Source organism: Channa argus, chromosome 19, assembly GCF_033026475.1.
Source record: "Channa argus isolate prfri chromosome 19, Channa argus male v1.0, whole genome shotgun sequence".
In the NCBI taxonomy this organism is placed as follows: Eukaryota; Metazoa; Chordata; class Actinopteri; order Anabantiformes; family Channidae; genus Channa; species Channa argus.
Genome location: NC_090215.1, coordinates 6,390,498 through 6,403,630, shown reverse-complemented (window position 1 = coordinate 6,403,630; position 13,133 = coordinate 6,390,498). Strand labels below are relative to the sequence as shown.

Genomic DNA, 13,133 nt, shown 5'->3' with positions numbered 1-13,133 from the left:
CTTTCATCTTGAGAATCCCCAGTATTTCCTAGTGTGTGTGTGTGTGTGTGTGTGTGTGTGTGTGTGTGTGTGTGTGTGTGTGTGTGTGTGTGTGTGTGTGTGTGTGTGTGTGTGTGTGTGTGTGTGTGTGTGTGTGTGTGTGTGTGTGTGTGTGTGTGTGTGTGTGTGTGGCTCAGTTGGTATAGTGGCTGCCAACAGTCCATAGGGTCGGAGGTTCATGCCCCGCTCTTCCCGACCACATGTTGAAGTGTCCCTGGGCAAGACGCTGAACCCCCAACAGCCACGCATGGAAATGGGCTGTGCCAAATCAACATACGGACTAATGATCTGCTGTGGTGAGCCTGAACTTATGGGATAAGCCAAAAGGGCAACAAAAAAGGTGTACACAGTATCATGATTCAGTAGATCTCCTGGAAATTCAGTTGAGAAACTCCTAGATAAATGTTATGTGTAATTGGCTAGTGAGGTAAATTAAAATGCCTGACAAATCCACCCCATTCAGCACATTGATGTCCTTCATCCAGACAACTATTTATTATCTGTACTTACTTTTTCTTAAGAGAGAAACTGAAGCTGATTCCAGCTCACAGTTGGTTGAGGAGATACAGCCAGCACTATCTATCAAAAGGCTTAATCATAAAATCATACCTTCTGTGTCTGCAGCTATTGTATGTTTCATAAATTATGAGGTTCGACATGGACTTGTCTTCTTGCTGTGTGCAGACCATAATATATAACTGCACAGATGATGAACATTGTCTACACATACTATATGTATTGTAAACATGGCATGATAAACATGACAGTTGCCCTTGCAGTTCCAGTATTTTCCTTACACGCATCACAGCTCGATATAATCTTAAACACCTATTTGGCGTGAAATAATAGTGATAGCCCAGCGTAATTCTCTGATGGAAGAAGAGTGGCGTTCAATGCTAGACAACCTACCAATTGAACATTCCTGACATTTACTTGACATTCCATAGAAAGTGGTGAGCAAGCAATAACTCTTTTAGTGTCCTACTGAGAGTGAGGCCATAGCATAAGATCTCTCAGTACAGATATTGTTATTCAGGTGCAGATGTGGGCTTATGTAGCCACAGGGCCTGTGAATGATTTATTGGAGTAGAGCACAGAGATAGCCTATAAGAATCTAATAAGATACTACACCTGGGAGGAATTTATACCACCTAGGAGGGGTGTAGGGGAAAACAGGGAATTAGAAGGAGAGGAAGAATAATGATGTATTGGGAAGACAGGGGAAAGGTGGAAACATAAAGACCACAAAGGTGAGAATAAGTGAGGAGTATTTTCAATGCTTGAGGAGACTTGGTGTCAGCACACTTGCATGTTTTGGGACCAACACCACACCTCCAACCAGCAGAAATGCTTGTGCTTGATGACCATACTCAATGCAAGGATTGAAAGTACAAGCTTGTAAATATAAAAATGAGAGTGAATTGAAATCACATATTGTATATCACAAAGGTGCATGTTTGTGTTAAATAAAAAAGTGTTCGTTGAAGATTAACTATAACTGAATCAAGTGAAGTCAGGATGTGGGATGTTGTGAAGGGCATTGTCACAGTCTTTTTCACCATGTGATAAACTGATATTTTTAAGATTCAACAACAAAATGATCAAAGCATTAGTGGGAAGCAAAAATTGTTATTTGAAGGATTGCTGTCAACAAAGAACTTTAGTCTTGGCATTCTAAGGAATTCAGGCATTTTATAGTGCTTGAACACTTCCAAATCATCACTTAAACCTTCAAGTCTTTCTGACAGTTACTCCCATATGACATGCATGCACCATTAACAAAGTGACAGAGGAGCAGAGAGGGGAGGATGAGTGTAAAGTGGTTTGCAAGGCACACTTACCAATACCTGTGTTGACCATTTTCTTTTGTTGTTGCCTTGGCTTCATAGCCACAGCACACTAGCTATTAACTGAAATAATTGACAGCCATTGCGTCACACATCTCCATTATTGCACATGTACACAATGTTCTTGGACATGGAACTTTTTGATCAAATTCTCCTGACAGCTTCTAAGGGCATTCTCACACTAGCAGTTCTACAAATACTGGAATACTTCAATTTGGAATGCACACACAGACACGTTCCACACACGTGTACTAAAAGAGTGGATGCCCATTCTGGACAGTAGCGACATCAATATGAGACATTCCTTTGTTGTATTTGAACAACGTGAAAAAACAAAAAATAACTATGCATAACAACTTCTAACAATCATTTCAGAAATATGTATGAAAATAGCAAATTTACTGTTATGGCAATGGACAGTAGTCCAGTGTGCAGTTGCCATGTCAGACATATTTTCTGGCAGTAGGTGGCCAACTGTAGAGAGTCCAACTGTGGACAGTGAGGTGACGACACTAATATCACAGTAGACATGCAGTCATGGAAAGTATAAACTGGTCTTAAGTCAATGCATTTTACAAATACTAGTGTTGTATTGTGTTCGGGCGCCTGGTGGCTCAATGGGTAGATCATCGGATTGGGATGCAGAAGGCTGCAGGATCAAATCCCACCCCACCAATTGTGGCCTCACCCAGCAATCAAGCTTTGGCACTGGTCCTGAACCTGGATACAATGGGAGGGTTAGGGCAGGATGGGCAACTGGCGTAAAAACTCCTGCCAAATCAATGTGTGGAACATGGTCTGCTGTGACAACCCCAAAAGCTGTTAACAAGCTTGTCCAGAGTGACAGTTTTCTCCGTTTTAGTGTTGCAGATCACTGTACACCCAACGTCATTGGGTGTTATGTGATGAAGGTCAGATATAACCAGATATAATATTCTGGTGAGGAATGTTTTTCAATAGTTACTTCCATTTTATTGAAGTACTGAAAGTTACAGAGAAGATAACAATTTAAAAATGTATCAGTAGATTAATCTGTGGCATAATAAAAAAAAGATGGTTATTTGCAGAATTTGATGGCAAAAAATAAAATTGTGGCCGAGGGTCAAAGCAATGTTATCATCTTCCGTCTATTATTTGTGTCAAGCTAAGGTGTTCGTCTTCTGGTTCTCACTCCATATTCAGCAAGAAAGGAAATCTACTCAATATATTTACAAAATAGGTTGAAATATTAATTTAAGGTGAGATGTCTTGACATCGATTGTAATGAAATTGCTGGAATGTTTCTGGAACAAGCAGCTAGAACAGTGGTGAATCCTTATACATCTGTCCTGATGGTTTCCTACTGTCAGTGTGTGGGCTAGTGCAGAAAACATTAGGGATGCTTGTTATCCGCTGCCGGTGTGTGTTGCCCTCTAGACACTCATGCCATTAGATAATGCAGAACAAGGAGATCTTGATGATACTTTTTCAAAGAGTGGACGCTGATTAACCACTACAGCATGTGTTAATGCTGTCACACACTACTTCAGTGGTGAGATTTAACTTTCATTTTATGTGTGAATGTGGCCAACTTTTTATTCTGCTGTGCTGCTGTGACGTTTAGATGTACACAGACTAGTAGAAATACATGTGTTACAGTATATTAGGTGTAAGCCTTGAACAGATTTCTATGTGTGGGTGTTGCAGGAGGAGGATGTGCTGATATTTTGCAATTCTATTAACAAGTCTACATGCAGCGTTCATCACAGTTTTTCCTTCTGCAAAAATTGGAAATTGACTTATAGTAACAAGACAGGAGAGAAGTGGCAGTCCATCATTAATATTTGAAGTATTCATCACATATGACCTAACATTATAGCAGGGTCTGTCATGCAAATGTTCAACCACTTAAAATGTCAAGCCAGCTATAATGTTTGATTGAATTTAATAATAGCCTTGATATGGATGTCAGGTTCTTGCTTGTGTTGCTACACAGTAAATACTGAATCCAAGTTCAAAAAAGAGCTTATACAGTAGGACAAGTCACTTAACAATATGCTTGTTCTCACATACAGTATCAAATTTAAACATGAGCCCTTATCTCCTTGGGCAAACTAGAAATATACACTAACACACATGAAACAGAATTACAGCCCTCTGAACCAATTCAACCATTTGATTATATATTTAATATGTAAGCAGAGAAAGGGTAGAAATATAGTGAATCACTGTGATTATTCCTTAGATGCAAGTTTGTAATGAGTTGTGCTTCTGCTTTTTCATTCCTGTAGATGGCAAATGCAGAAACCCTGTCAGCATTGCCATGGTTACCTCATAGCAACATGGACTGCTGCGATTTGATATAACTTTAAGGGTTGCTGAGTATATTTCAAGATCATGTTTAATCCTGGAATTTATGAAGGGCTGAGCGAGTAAATTGCAGAATGATGTCAGAGACCATATCTTTGAATAGCAGGCTTGTGAGATGGAAAATCCCCTGGAAAAAAAAAAACTAAAACCAAAGGCTGCTAGACTAAACTGTTTTCTATTTCTGTTTTGGTAGCACTTTACTTACTTTCTCTCCTAATGTTGGCACACACTGCTTTATGTTTCATCCTACTGTACCTCTACTAACCTAACTCTACTGACTAGATCTACGCTAAATCCAGTAGGTCAATCAGAGTTTTCTCCCCTAACCTTGATCACAGAAGCCAGGTTTCTGCTTTAATTGACCAGCTATCACCCAGTTACTTAGGTTCATGTTAGCATACTGCAATTACAATCATGTCTCTGGCAATAGGGACATCACCTTGCTTCAGCAGTAATATTTTTTTTTCTTTGTTTCATTAGTAAAAATAAGAGTACAAAAGCACTATATAAACAAACCTTTTACATAACATTCACAAAGCAGTTTATTTATTGTTTTAGCCCTGCTTTCAACAGTCAAAATGACAAATAATGCATCTCATGGGAAGCTGTATCACATGTTGATAATTATAATTAATTCAGTGAGTACCTTGGTAACAGGCCAAAATGAAACTTTTCTAATTCATTGTTAAAGTGCTCTGTGTAAGCTACTGGCTGTAAGTCCACTCTGTAACACAGTGTTTTTGCAGTCCCAACTATTCCAATAGTGATACATCTATTGTCTGATTGCTTTGACACCACAGGTTAGTTTAAAACTTCTTACAGGCACTTTGCAGTAAGTATCAAATTGGATTTATTTCGATAGTTTTATATATATAGTCTACCATTTTTTTAAAGAACTTGCGTCGGAATCAGGGCCAAAAATAAAACGTGGCAGTAATTGGCCTGTTGTAAAGAAAGTAGGTGGGTTTAAAATTCTCTCTGAAGCTCAACCTTGATGTTACTACTTTTGATGTGTACATCGTCCTAAAGTGTGCCCTATTTTCCCTGTTTGATTTGTTGAGACTTCAAAGACTAACTCAAGACAGAGAGTTTGAGAGAGATTAGAAAACCAATGCGATTTAGACAGAAAACTTAATATAAATAAAGTTTTTTGTAAAAAGGTTTGTTCACCCTGCTCACAGGTAGAATAGATAAAAAACACTTAGACTGTAGTTGTGGTCAGATGACTTGTTGTATTCCATGATTTTATTTGCATACCTAACACTTTGTGATGTTTCTGTACATGGCAGGCATTGATTATGAAGTAGTGATGCATGGATCAAACGAAGAGGATACACCACTCCTAGTCAAGCTGAATTCCATCACTATTGTGTGTGGGGGGGGGGTAAAAAAGGTTTAAATATGCTGCCTTCTACTTCCCTCTGTGTTTGCCCTAATTTTCCATGTTTACCTGTTCAGCACCAGTTGAGCCGGTGGGATTGCTGTCAGCTGATTGGGCTTCAGCTTTTCTAATAAACCCTGTCATTACACCTTGTTTGCCTACTTGACCTGTACACATGTCCGTTGGTTGTGTGGTCAAATTTAACCTTATGCCATCCCTATGTTTGTTCCCTGGATTCATATACCTCAGTGAAACCCTGCATCTGGTGACTGTGGCGCAGGAAGGTAGAGCGGTTGTCCACCAATCTCACAGTTGTTGGTTCAATCCCCGGCTCCTCCGGTCATATGTCGAAGTGTCCTTGAGCAAGACACTGAACCCCAACTTAGCTGCTCCCGGTGAGTGTTGGCCAGCTGCATAGCAGCTCCCCCATCGGTGTATGAATGTGTGTGTGATTGTGAGTGTGAATGGGTGAATAAGAAGCAGTGTAAAGCGCTTTGAGTGCCAATAGGTAGAAAAGCGCTATATAAGTGCAGACCATTTACCATTTGCATGTGTGTATTTGTGCTTCTGTGTCTTGGAAAATGAATCGGTGCATGTACATGGTAATGTGTTGTCGTTTGATATTTTTGCCAAATCAGTTTGGATAAATTGGAGGATTCTTCTTGTGATGTCACCCTGTCCAAAGGTTTGACTAAGTACTGTGTGTTGTTATTATTAGGCTTGGGTGATAAAGACCTAAAACTACAGTAGATCACAGTATTTACAATATTTTTGCATTAATAATAAAATAGCGCAGACAGTGATTTTTTTAAAAGATGCACCATAATCAGTGCTAAAGTAAACCAATTAAGTAGTAAAATTGAATATGATTTGAAATATTTTGATTGGTTTTAGTATCTTTTGTATCTTTTACATTTTTCTAGATCTCTGTCAACAGTTGGCATTGGTATCATGATATCATAGGCTCAATGTCTCTGCCTCCATCAGTTAATTCAAACATGTACGTATTTTATTGTAAGGACACGTACTGGCAAACAAATGGAAATTATAATATCTTGTTGTTGTTGTTGTTGTTGTTGCTATATCAATTTTCCAAGTCACACAGGTTTGGTACACCATTCGTCTTCTGTTTGTTGGGCACATGGGAAACACATTATGGTGTGTGTACAAACACTGATACATCACTATAACATCACTATAACAGTTTAGTATCATGGGGGTATTAACCTAATAACAAAATACCTGTTATCACCCATGTTATCATGTATGATATAATATGGCACAGCCATAATCTTTATTCTAATCCCTTCTCATAAAACTCTGCTCTTTGGCCACTTATTGTACACTAAAAATGCTGAGCTCCTACTCATATCACTAAAACAGGTTTTTTAAGAACAGAACATAGCTTCTGAACAATTTTAATACAACTAGCTGTTTAAATAAAAATTAAAAACATTTTATTCTATTGTTTTTTTTTTTCTTTCACTGTGGAGGGATTGCAAATAAGAATCTAATTGTATGGTGTAACTGCTATGCCCATCTTGTGCATATGACAATAAATCTCAATTGAATCTTGAGTCTTAGCTTTCCAGGATCCTGAACGAAATCCAGCCAATACTGTCAGAAACGAAGTAATAAAATTCTTTGGTGTGTAAACTGGAAATGAATCAATCGTGTTTTCCAGCTCTATTTGTTCTCAGATTAATGTGCATCAGTTTCATTGTCTCTTGGCTTTCACTGTACTCTTCCTTAAAGAAGGCTCTGCTGAGTCAACAGCCTGTTAAATCCAGGCTGCTTGAACAGATTTAATGCTCCAGTGGAACATCAGAGTCTGCTTTGTCAGAAACCCCCTTGTTATTTCTGCACCTAGAGCTGAAGATACCAATTCTTAGAATTTAAGATCATGCTGCACTGGGGAAAAAAATGGAATTGCTATCCAGAAAATCCAGTTACAACATTACCTATAGTGTTAAAATAAAATCTAAATGTTTTATATAACCCATAATGTATTGCAAGCTAAAGCTCAGGGTACTCTGAGTAATTTGTTCATTAACAGAAACGTAAACTGGTGTATTTGATGACAGTATCATGTACAGTATGTTAGTGCTGGCACAAAATCTCTTCACAAAAGGTCAGCAGTCTTTTTTGTGTTACATCATAGTCTGCGCTAATGTGCTTTATTCTTATATTCAAAATATCCAGCTGCCAATTACTTAGCTAGTGCAGTCAGCTAGTCCAATGTTTGTGTTATAAATTTGACGATGACAAAAAGTAAAGCTGAATGCAAGAATGCAAAGTGTTTAAGGTCCACTCACTATGTGTCATTCTCATATTTCACGTTTATTATTTACATATTATTGTTACCTATTAAAACGTTTATTATTTGCAAATGACAATGGGTACAACTGGGGGACAACTGAGGGACAACTATAGTGACTATAGCTTTGCCTAAAGCTTGTTTGGTTTTATTATTTATAGTTATTTAAGTTATTTTATCCCCACAACCGTCTGTAGACTCTACTGTCCACATTGTTTATGCCATTCCATCCAAGAAAAGAACTTGCAGGATTTTGCTTTTTTTGCTGAGTTTCTAACCAGGTTTGTCTAACTAAGAACATTCAGTAGTCAACTTCTGTTAAGCCCAGTAGTATCTGCCAGTGTTTCTTGTCATCTTAAATGACAAGGACTGATGAGGGTTTTAATGTCCACCAACTGACAGTTTAGTACTCATATGTACTTTGTATCTGCAAGTTCTCAAATGTCAGTACTTGTACTTACATTTCTAAAGCTTTGAGAGTTCCCAGAGGCTCAGTGGTCTCAATATTTGTGGAATGGAAGAAATGTAGGACTTTTTTTGGTGTTATTGTTGTGTGACAGACTGAAAACATGTGTTCATTAGGTCAGTTCATTCTTTGACCCTGAATTGACTTCTGTCAGTGTTTTCTACATTTCCAGCAGAAGAGTTTCTAACCCTAGAAGGGAGTGGGTTGTGCCATATTATGTGAACCATGGGTGCAGCAGCATTTGCTCCAGAGTTATGTGGTTCCTAGGGTTCACAGCCAAACACCTATGCAACAAATCCAGGCAGCCTGAGCAGAGAGAACACAGAGCAAAGAAAAGATTAGTCGGGAAGCTGCAGTGATAATTAGAAACATGGGAGGAAAAACCCTGCACACCTGTAGTAGCAAAATGGATGTAATGTATTGACGTTGTTCTACTGTCAGACAGTTTCTTGTTGAATCCATTTGCATGCTAGTCACCTCAGGCAATTATCCAACTTTCAACATGACTCCATGACCTGAAGTATATAACCAAGACAATGCTGGAGGGATTTTGGGACACATCTGAGAGAGTCCTTGACTTCCCAGCAACAACTCAGACTTTGGCTCTATGGAATATTTGTGGGAGTTCACACATGCTTCCCATTCAATCTACAGGAGCATGAGAGGATCTGCCAGAGAAAATGGGATAAACTGGCTCCTCAAAAAAATTTTATAAAAATGTTAACAGTCCACCGTCAGAGGTAGAACAACTCCCTTCTTTTCTACTGCGAAAATAGGACAGGCCTTTTTAATAATCATAAGATTTTCACTTAAACCCTAATGACTTTTCAGATTACTAATTATACATAAGATATTTCCAGTTGCATTCCGACTAGCGATAATCCCATTGTGGATATCCAGTATGACATCATTTACATCATCGTGACATTTTAGCATTTATTAGACATAACATTACATTTTAACAAGTAAGACTGAATCAGTGACATGAATGAGAAAACTAATTTAAGATAATTTATTAACCCTAACCTAAAATGTAAAATCCAAATATATTAAATTCTAATTATGTTTTTTTTTAATTTACAGATATCTTTAATATAACTGAGGATTTAAATGAGTCTTATGAGTCACCATTTCTTCATATGGAGCGTGAGCTGAAGCCCTTTTCTTCTCCGTTAAACCTTTTGCCGTTTCACTTGAAGTTCAGCATGATCAATGACGTTTCCTCATTCTAAAACGATTTCCACAACCAACATTCCAGACTGTACCGCCGTGGTGCCACCAAGGTGCTGTGGGTGCTACCGGGAGAAATTGACTGTTAAATGTAGAGGTGGCGGGCCGAGGCTCTGACTTATTACCGCCTCTAAACAAACTGCTATTACCTTGGTAAAACTGACTGCACTTTATTGATGTGTGCTGACAGAGTGGAACCCGAGTTCACAGATTGGCTTTTGAGTGTGTCTGTGCCTGTTGGTGTGTGCTTGTCATTTTCACTTTCTGTTTGCATGGCTTCCTGCCTCTCCTGCTATCTAGATAACTGCTTTTACGCCGTAAGAGTGTTTTGCACTGCTTTTGTTAAGCCTTCTGCAGCATGCATAGACACACATGCAATGAGGCTTTGTTATTGGCTCTGTCACTGCAGTAATGTGCCTTCACTGATGAGATGGTAAAGGTGTTAAAGAAAGAAAGGAAAGAGGGAAGGATGAAGATTGCTAAATTTCATGAACAGTACACCAAAACATTTAGTCCATATGGATCAAGGAATTAACACTCAAAGGCTTATTTGGATATGAATCACCATGGTTACCACATTGGTTGCAAAATAAAATAAACACCACTGATACAGATTGTTTACTGTATTATAAAATTACCCTTTGAACAAACAGAAAAATTGGACACCCTATTTATTTATTTATATATATTTATATTTAATGAGGTGGCTTGCACATTGGAACCACCTATTCTTATAATGCACTTCAGTACGACACCACCTCCCACTTAGACCTGAATAATAAGCACATAGTAGTTTCAAACAGTAGTTCAAAACCTTAAATTCATTGCAGAGTAACTGTTTTTGATTGCATTAGATCGCACAGGTGGTCATATATGTCTGGTTGGTTTATGTCTCCAAAAAAAGTTTTCTTTCATAGAATCCCACCAAGACTATTATATTCAGGCAACCTCTTTCCAATTGCTTGGTCTGCACCATGATATAATTAAAAGCTTTTTATACCAGCCTAAAGAAACCGGACTAATTCTCTAAAGGCTGGAGCATCCTTCCTATGGTGTGAGCCTGTGTAAACTGCAAAAAAAAATTGTTTATTCATGGTTGAAGGAGCCCTGTTTTAGTTATTTCGTTCTTGTTGAATTATTTCCATAATGAATAGCACAAATACAATACTAAGCATCACGGGTAATGGTGGGTGTCTTCGAAATGGGTTTGAAATGAATCTTGTTTAGGTTTAATTGATTCAGAATTTATTTAGTGAATAGATACACTAATGTAAGGAAAGTGCATTTAAAAATATATTTAATCATCATTATCTGTGTAAGAATTATTATAATTTAATATTTTTTTGTCCTTTCGGCTTATCCCGTGGGTTCGGGGTCGCCACAGCGGATCATTGTCCGCATGTTGATTTGTCACAGTTCTTTTTACACCGGATGCCCTTCCTGACGCGACCCTCCTCATTTTCTACCGGGCTTAGACCGGCTCTGCACAGCTGTAAGAATAATGAAGTTAAAGTCTTAGTTATGTTATAACACCAGCAACTGTCTGGAAAGTCTCAGTTTGCTTGTGGAAACAGTAGCTGCTTTGAGTGTTGTGAAGTCAGAGTGAACTATTCTGCCTCCAGCAGTGGAGATCTACCTCTCTGTTGCAGCAAGATGTCCAGAAAGCCCCTATTACCCACAGCATTGACTGCATGCAGGTTCTTCTAAAATGAGTCATGTTTTTCTCTTCGCCGGATGAGAATTTGCTCAGGTTTTGAGGCATAGGCTGCATGAGTTGGTTGGACTGTTTACTAGTGCTCAGAGACCATTGTTCTAATTACAGTGTTTTTCTCCCTTTGTGTCCTTAACACCAAATATCACATCAATTAATGTTAAGTAAAAATGTATGTTGGTGGAATGAAAAATGTAGAATTCTACCACAAGGTCACAGTGCAAGCATATTCGAATAATCAGATTACACTACTTTAGATTCAACTCTGTCATTGTGCAAGTACATTACAGGTTCAAAGGGAATACAATGTGGTTTGATTTTTTTAAATATTGTATGTTTAATTTTATTTAATAATAAAATAACAATAGCTTTTCAAGAGAAATGTGTGTACTGTGCCAATATTTACTGTATTACCCTATCACATATAGACTATCATTAGCAATATGGAGATTTATGTCCAGCACTAAAACTCGGACAGGCTGACTAATATACACTTGGCCAATACACTAGTTGGATTTCCTCTGTAAAGTCTTAAACCTTTTGGAAGCATTATGGAAACATTATGTTATAGAAGAAGAAGCAGAAGACCATTTGTCCAGCTCCTTAGTGTTGATTGGCTCTGTAAACAATGGTTCAATTATTAGAGAAGATGACATGTGTGGGTGTGAGGACTCTTTAGTCTGTTGGATCACAGCTTTCAAACACCTGAGCTGAATAGCAGAAAGTAATACACTGATTCATCTAAGCTAGAGTAGTTGTGTGGAACATGATGCTTAGTTAGCTCTGACCCAGGAAGACAGAAGTGGGGAGCTTTTTCTTCCCCCCCCCCCCCCCAAAGGCATGTTTTAAAAAAGGAACTCACTCAGATTGATACCCACTTAAGAAAGTGGGCATCAAAGTCACTAAGGTGTGTTTTTCAAAATGTTTCAGACGTCAACCCACCAGTCACCTTTTGGAGGCTCTTGCAAGCAGTTCACATTAATCATAATGAGGACTTGAACTTTAAACGCAACATCCGAAACCTACAGTGCTGATAATGATGCTGATAACACTCTGCTCTCTCTTTCCAGTGCCTAGCTGTGTGGGAGTCATTCCTCATGTCTCAGAGAGTGGAGTCCAGTGATCAGAGAGACGCAGAAGATGTTTCTTAAAATGTGGAGATGATCAAAACATGAACGTCATCGGCTTTTCTAAACGCCATCAATCATGCCATCTATTGTCTATCCACCAGAATCTCCAAATATAGACTTCGAACCAATGTCCATTTATGCATCTAAACAAGATCTGTCTATCTTTCTCTATGTATGACTCAGAGAGGTTAGTCTCTTTTTTTATCATCATTCCAGTGATGGAATGGACATTACTAAAAGGTACAGTCTGATCCAAATATCCACTAATTAGTGTTTACACACCTCTATATATAGCCAAAAAAAAACAAGACCTCCGAGTAGTCGACATTGCTGCTTTAAAACATTTGACTCCATTGTGGACAACAGCTGTGTCCCATTTCAGGAGAGGCTTGCTTAAAAGTAGACATTAGATCACACCCCTCACTGGGACACAGCTACTGTGTCCAATGTTATGGAACCATGTGACTGACCACAGTCTTTTATAACCACATTATGGCCTTTTGGATACGACATGGATTTGGTCCCAAATCTTAACCAAACTTTCAATCTTGATCTTGGGAACAATATTTTGTCAAACATTCTTTCTCAGGGTCCATCCTTTTCCACTTTTAGTACTAGTTAAAAAGTGCCGACTGAACTAGTTTCATAGAGGTCAGTTAGTGA

The 13,133-nt window shown here is 38.4% G+C and overlaps 1 protein-coding gene across 1 annotated transcript in view; it reads left to right on the top strand.

The window, feature by feature from the left end:
• snx7 (sorting nexin 7) overlaps positions 1–12,785 on the top strand; it is a 34,667-nt gene extending 21,882 nt beyond the window's left edge. Inside the window, exon 9 of the mRNA XM_067486470.1 lies at positions 12,411–12,785. Within this exon, the coding sequence (XP_067342571.1) occupies positions 12,411–12,491 (81 nt within the window). The 3' untranslated portion in view covers positions 12,492–12,785. The remainder of the gene's footprint in view (positions 1–12,410) is intronic.
• Positions 12,786–13,133: the final 348 nt, after the last annotated feature.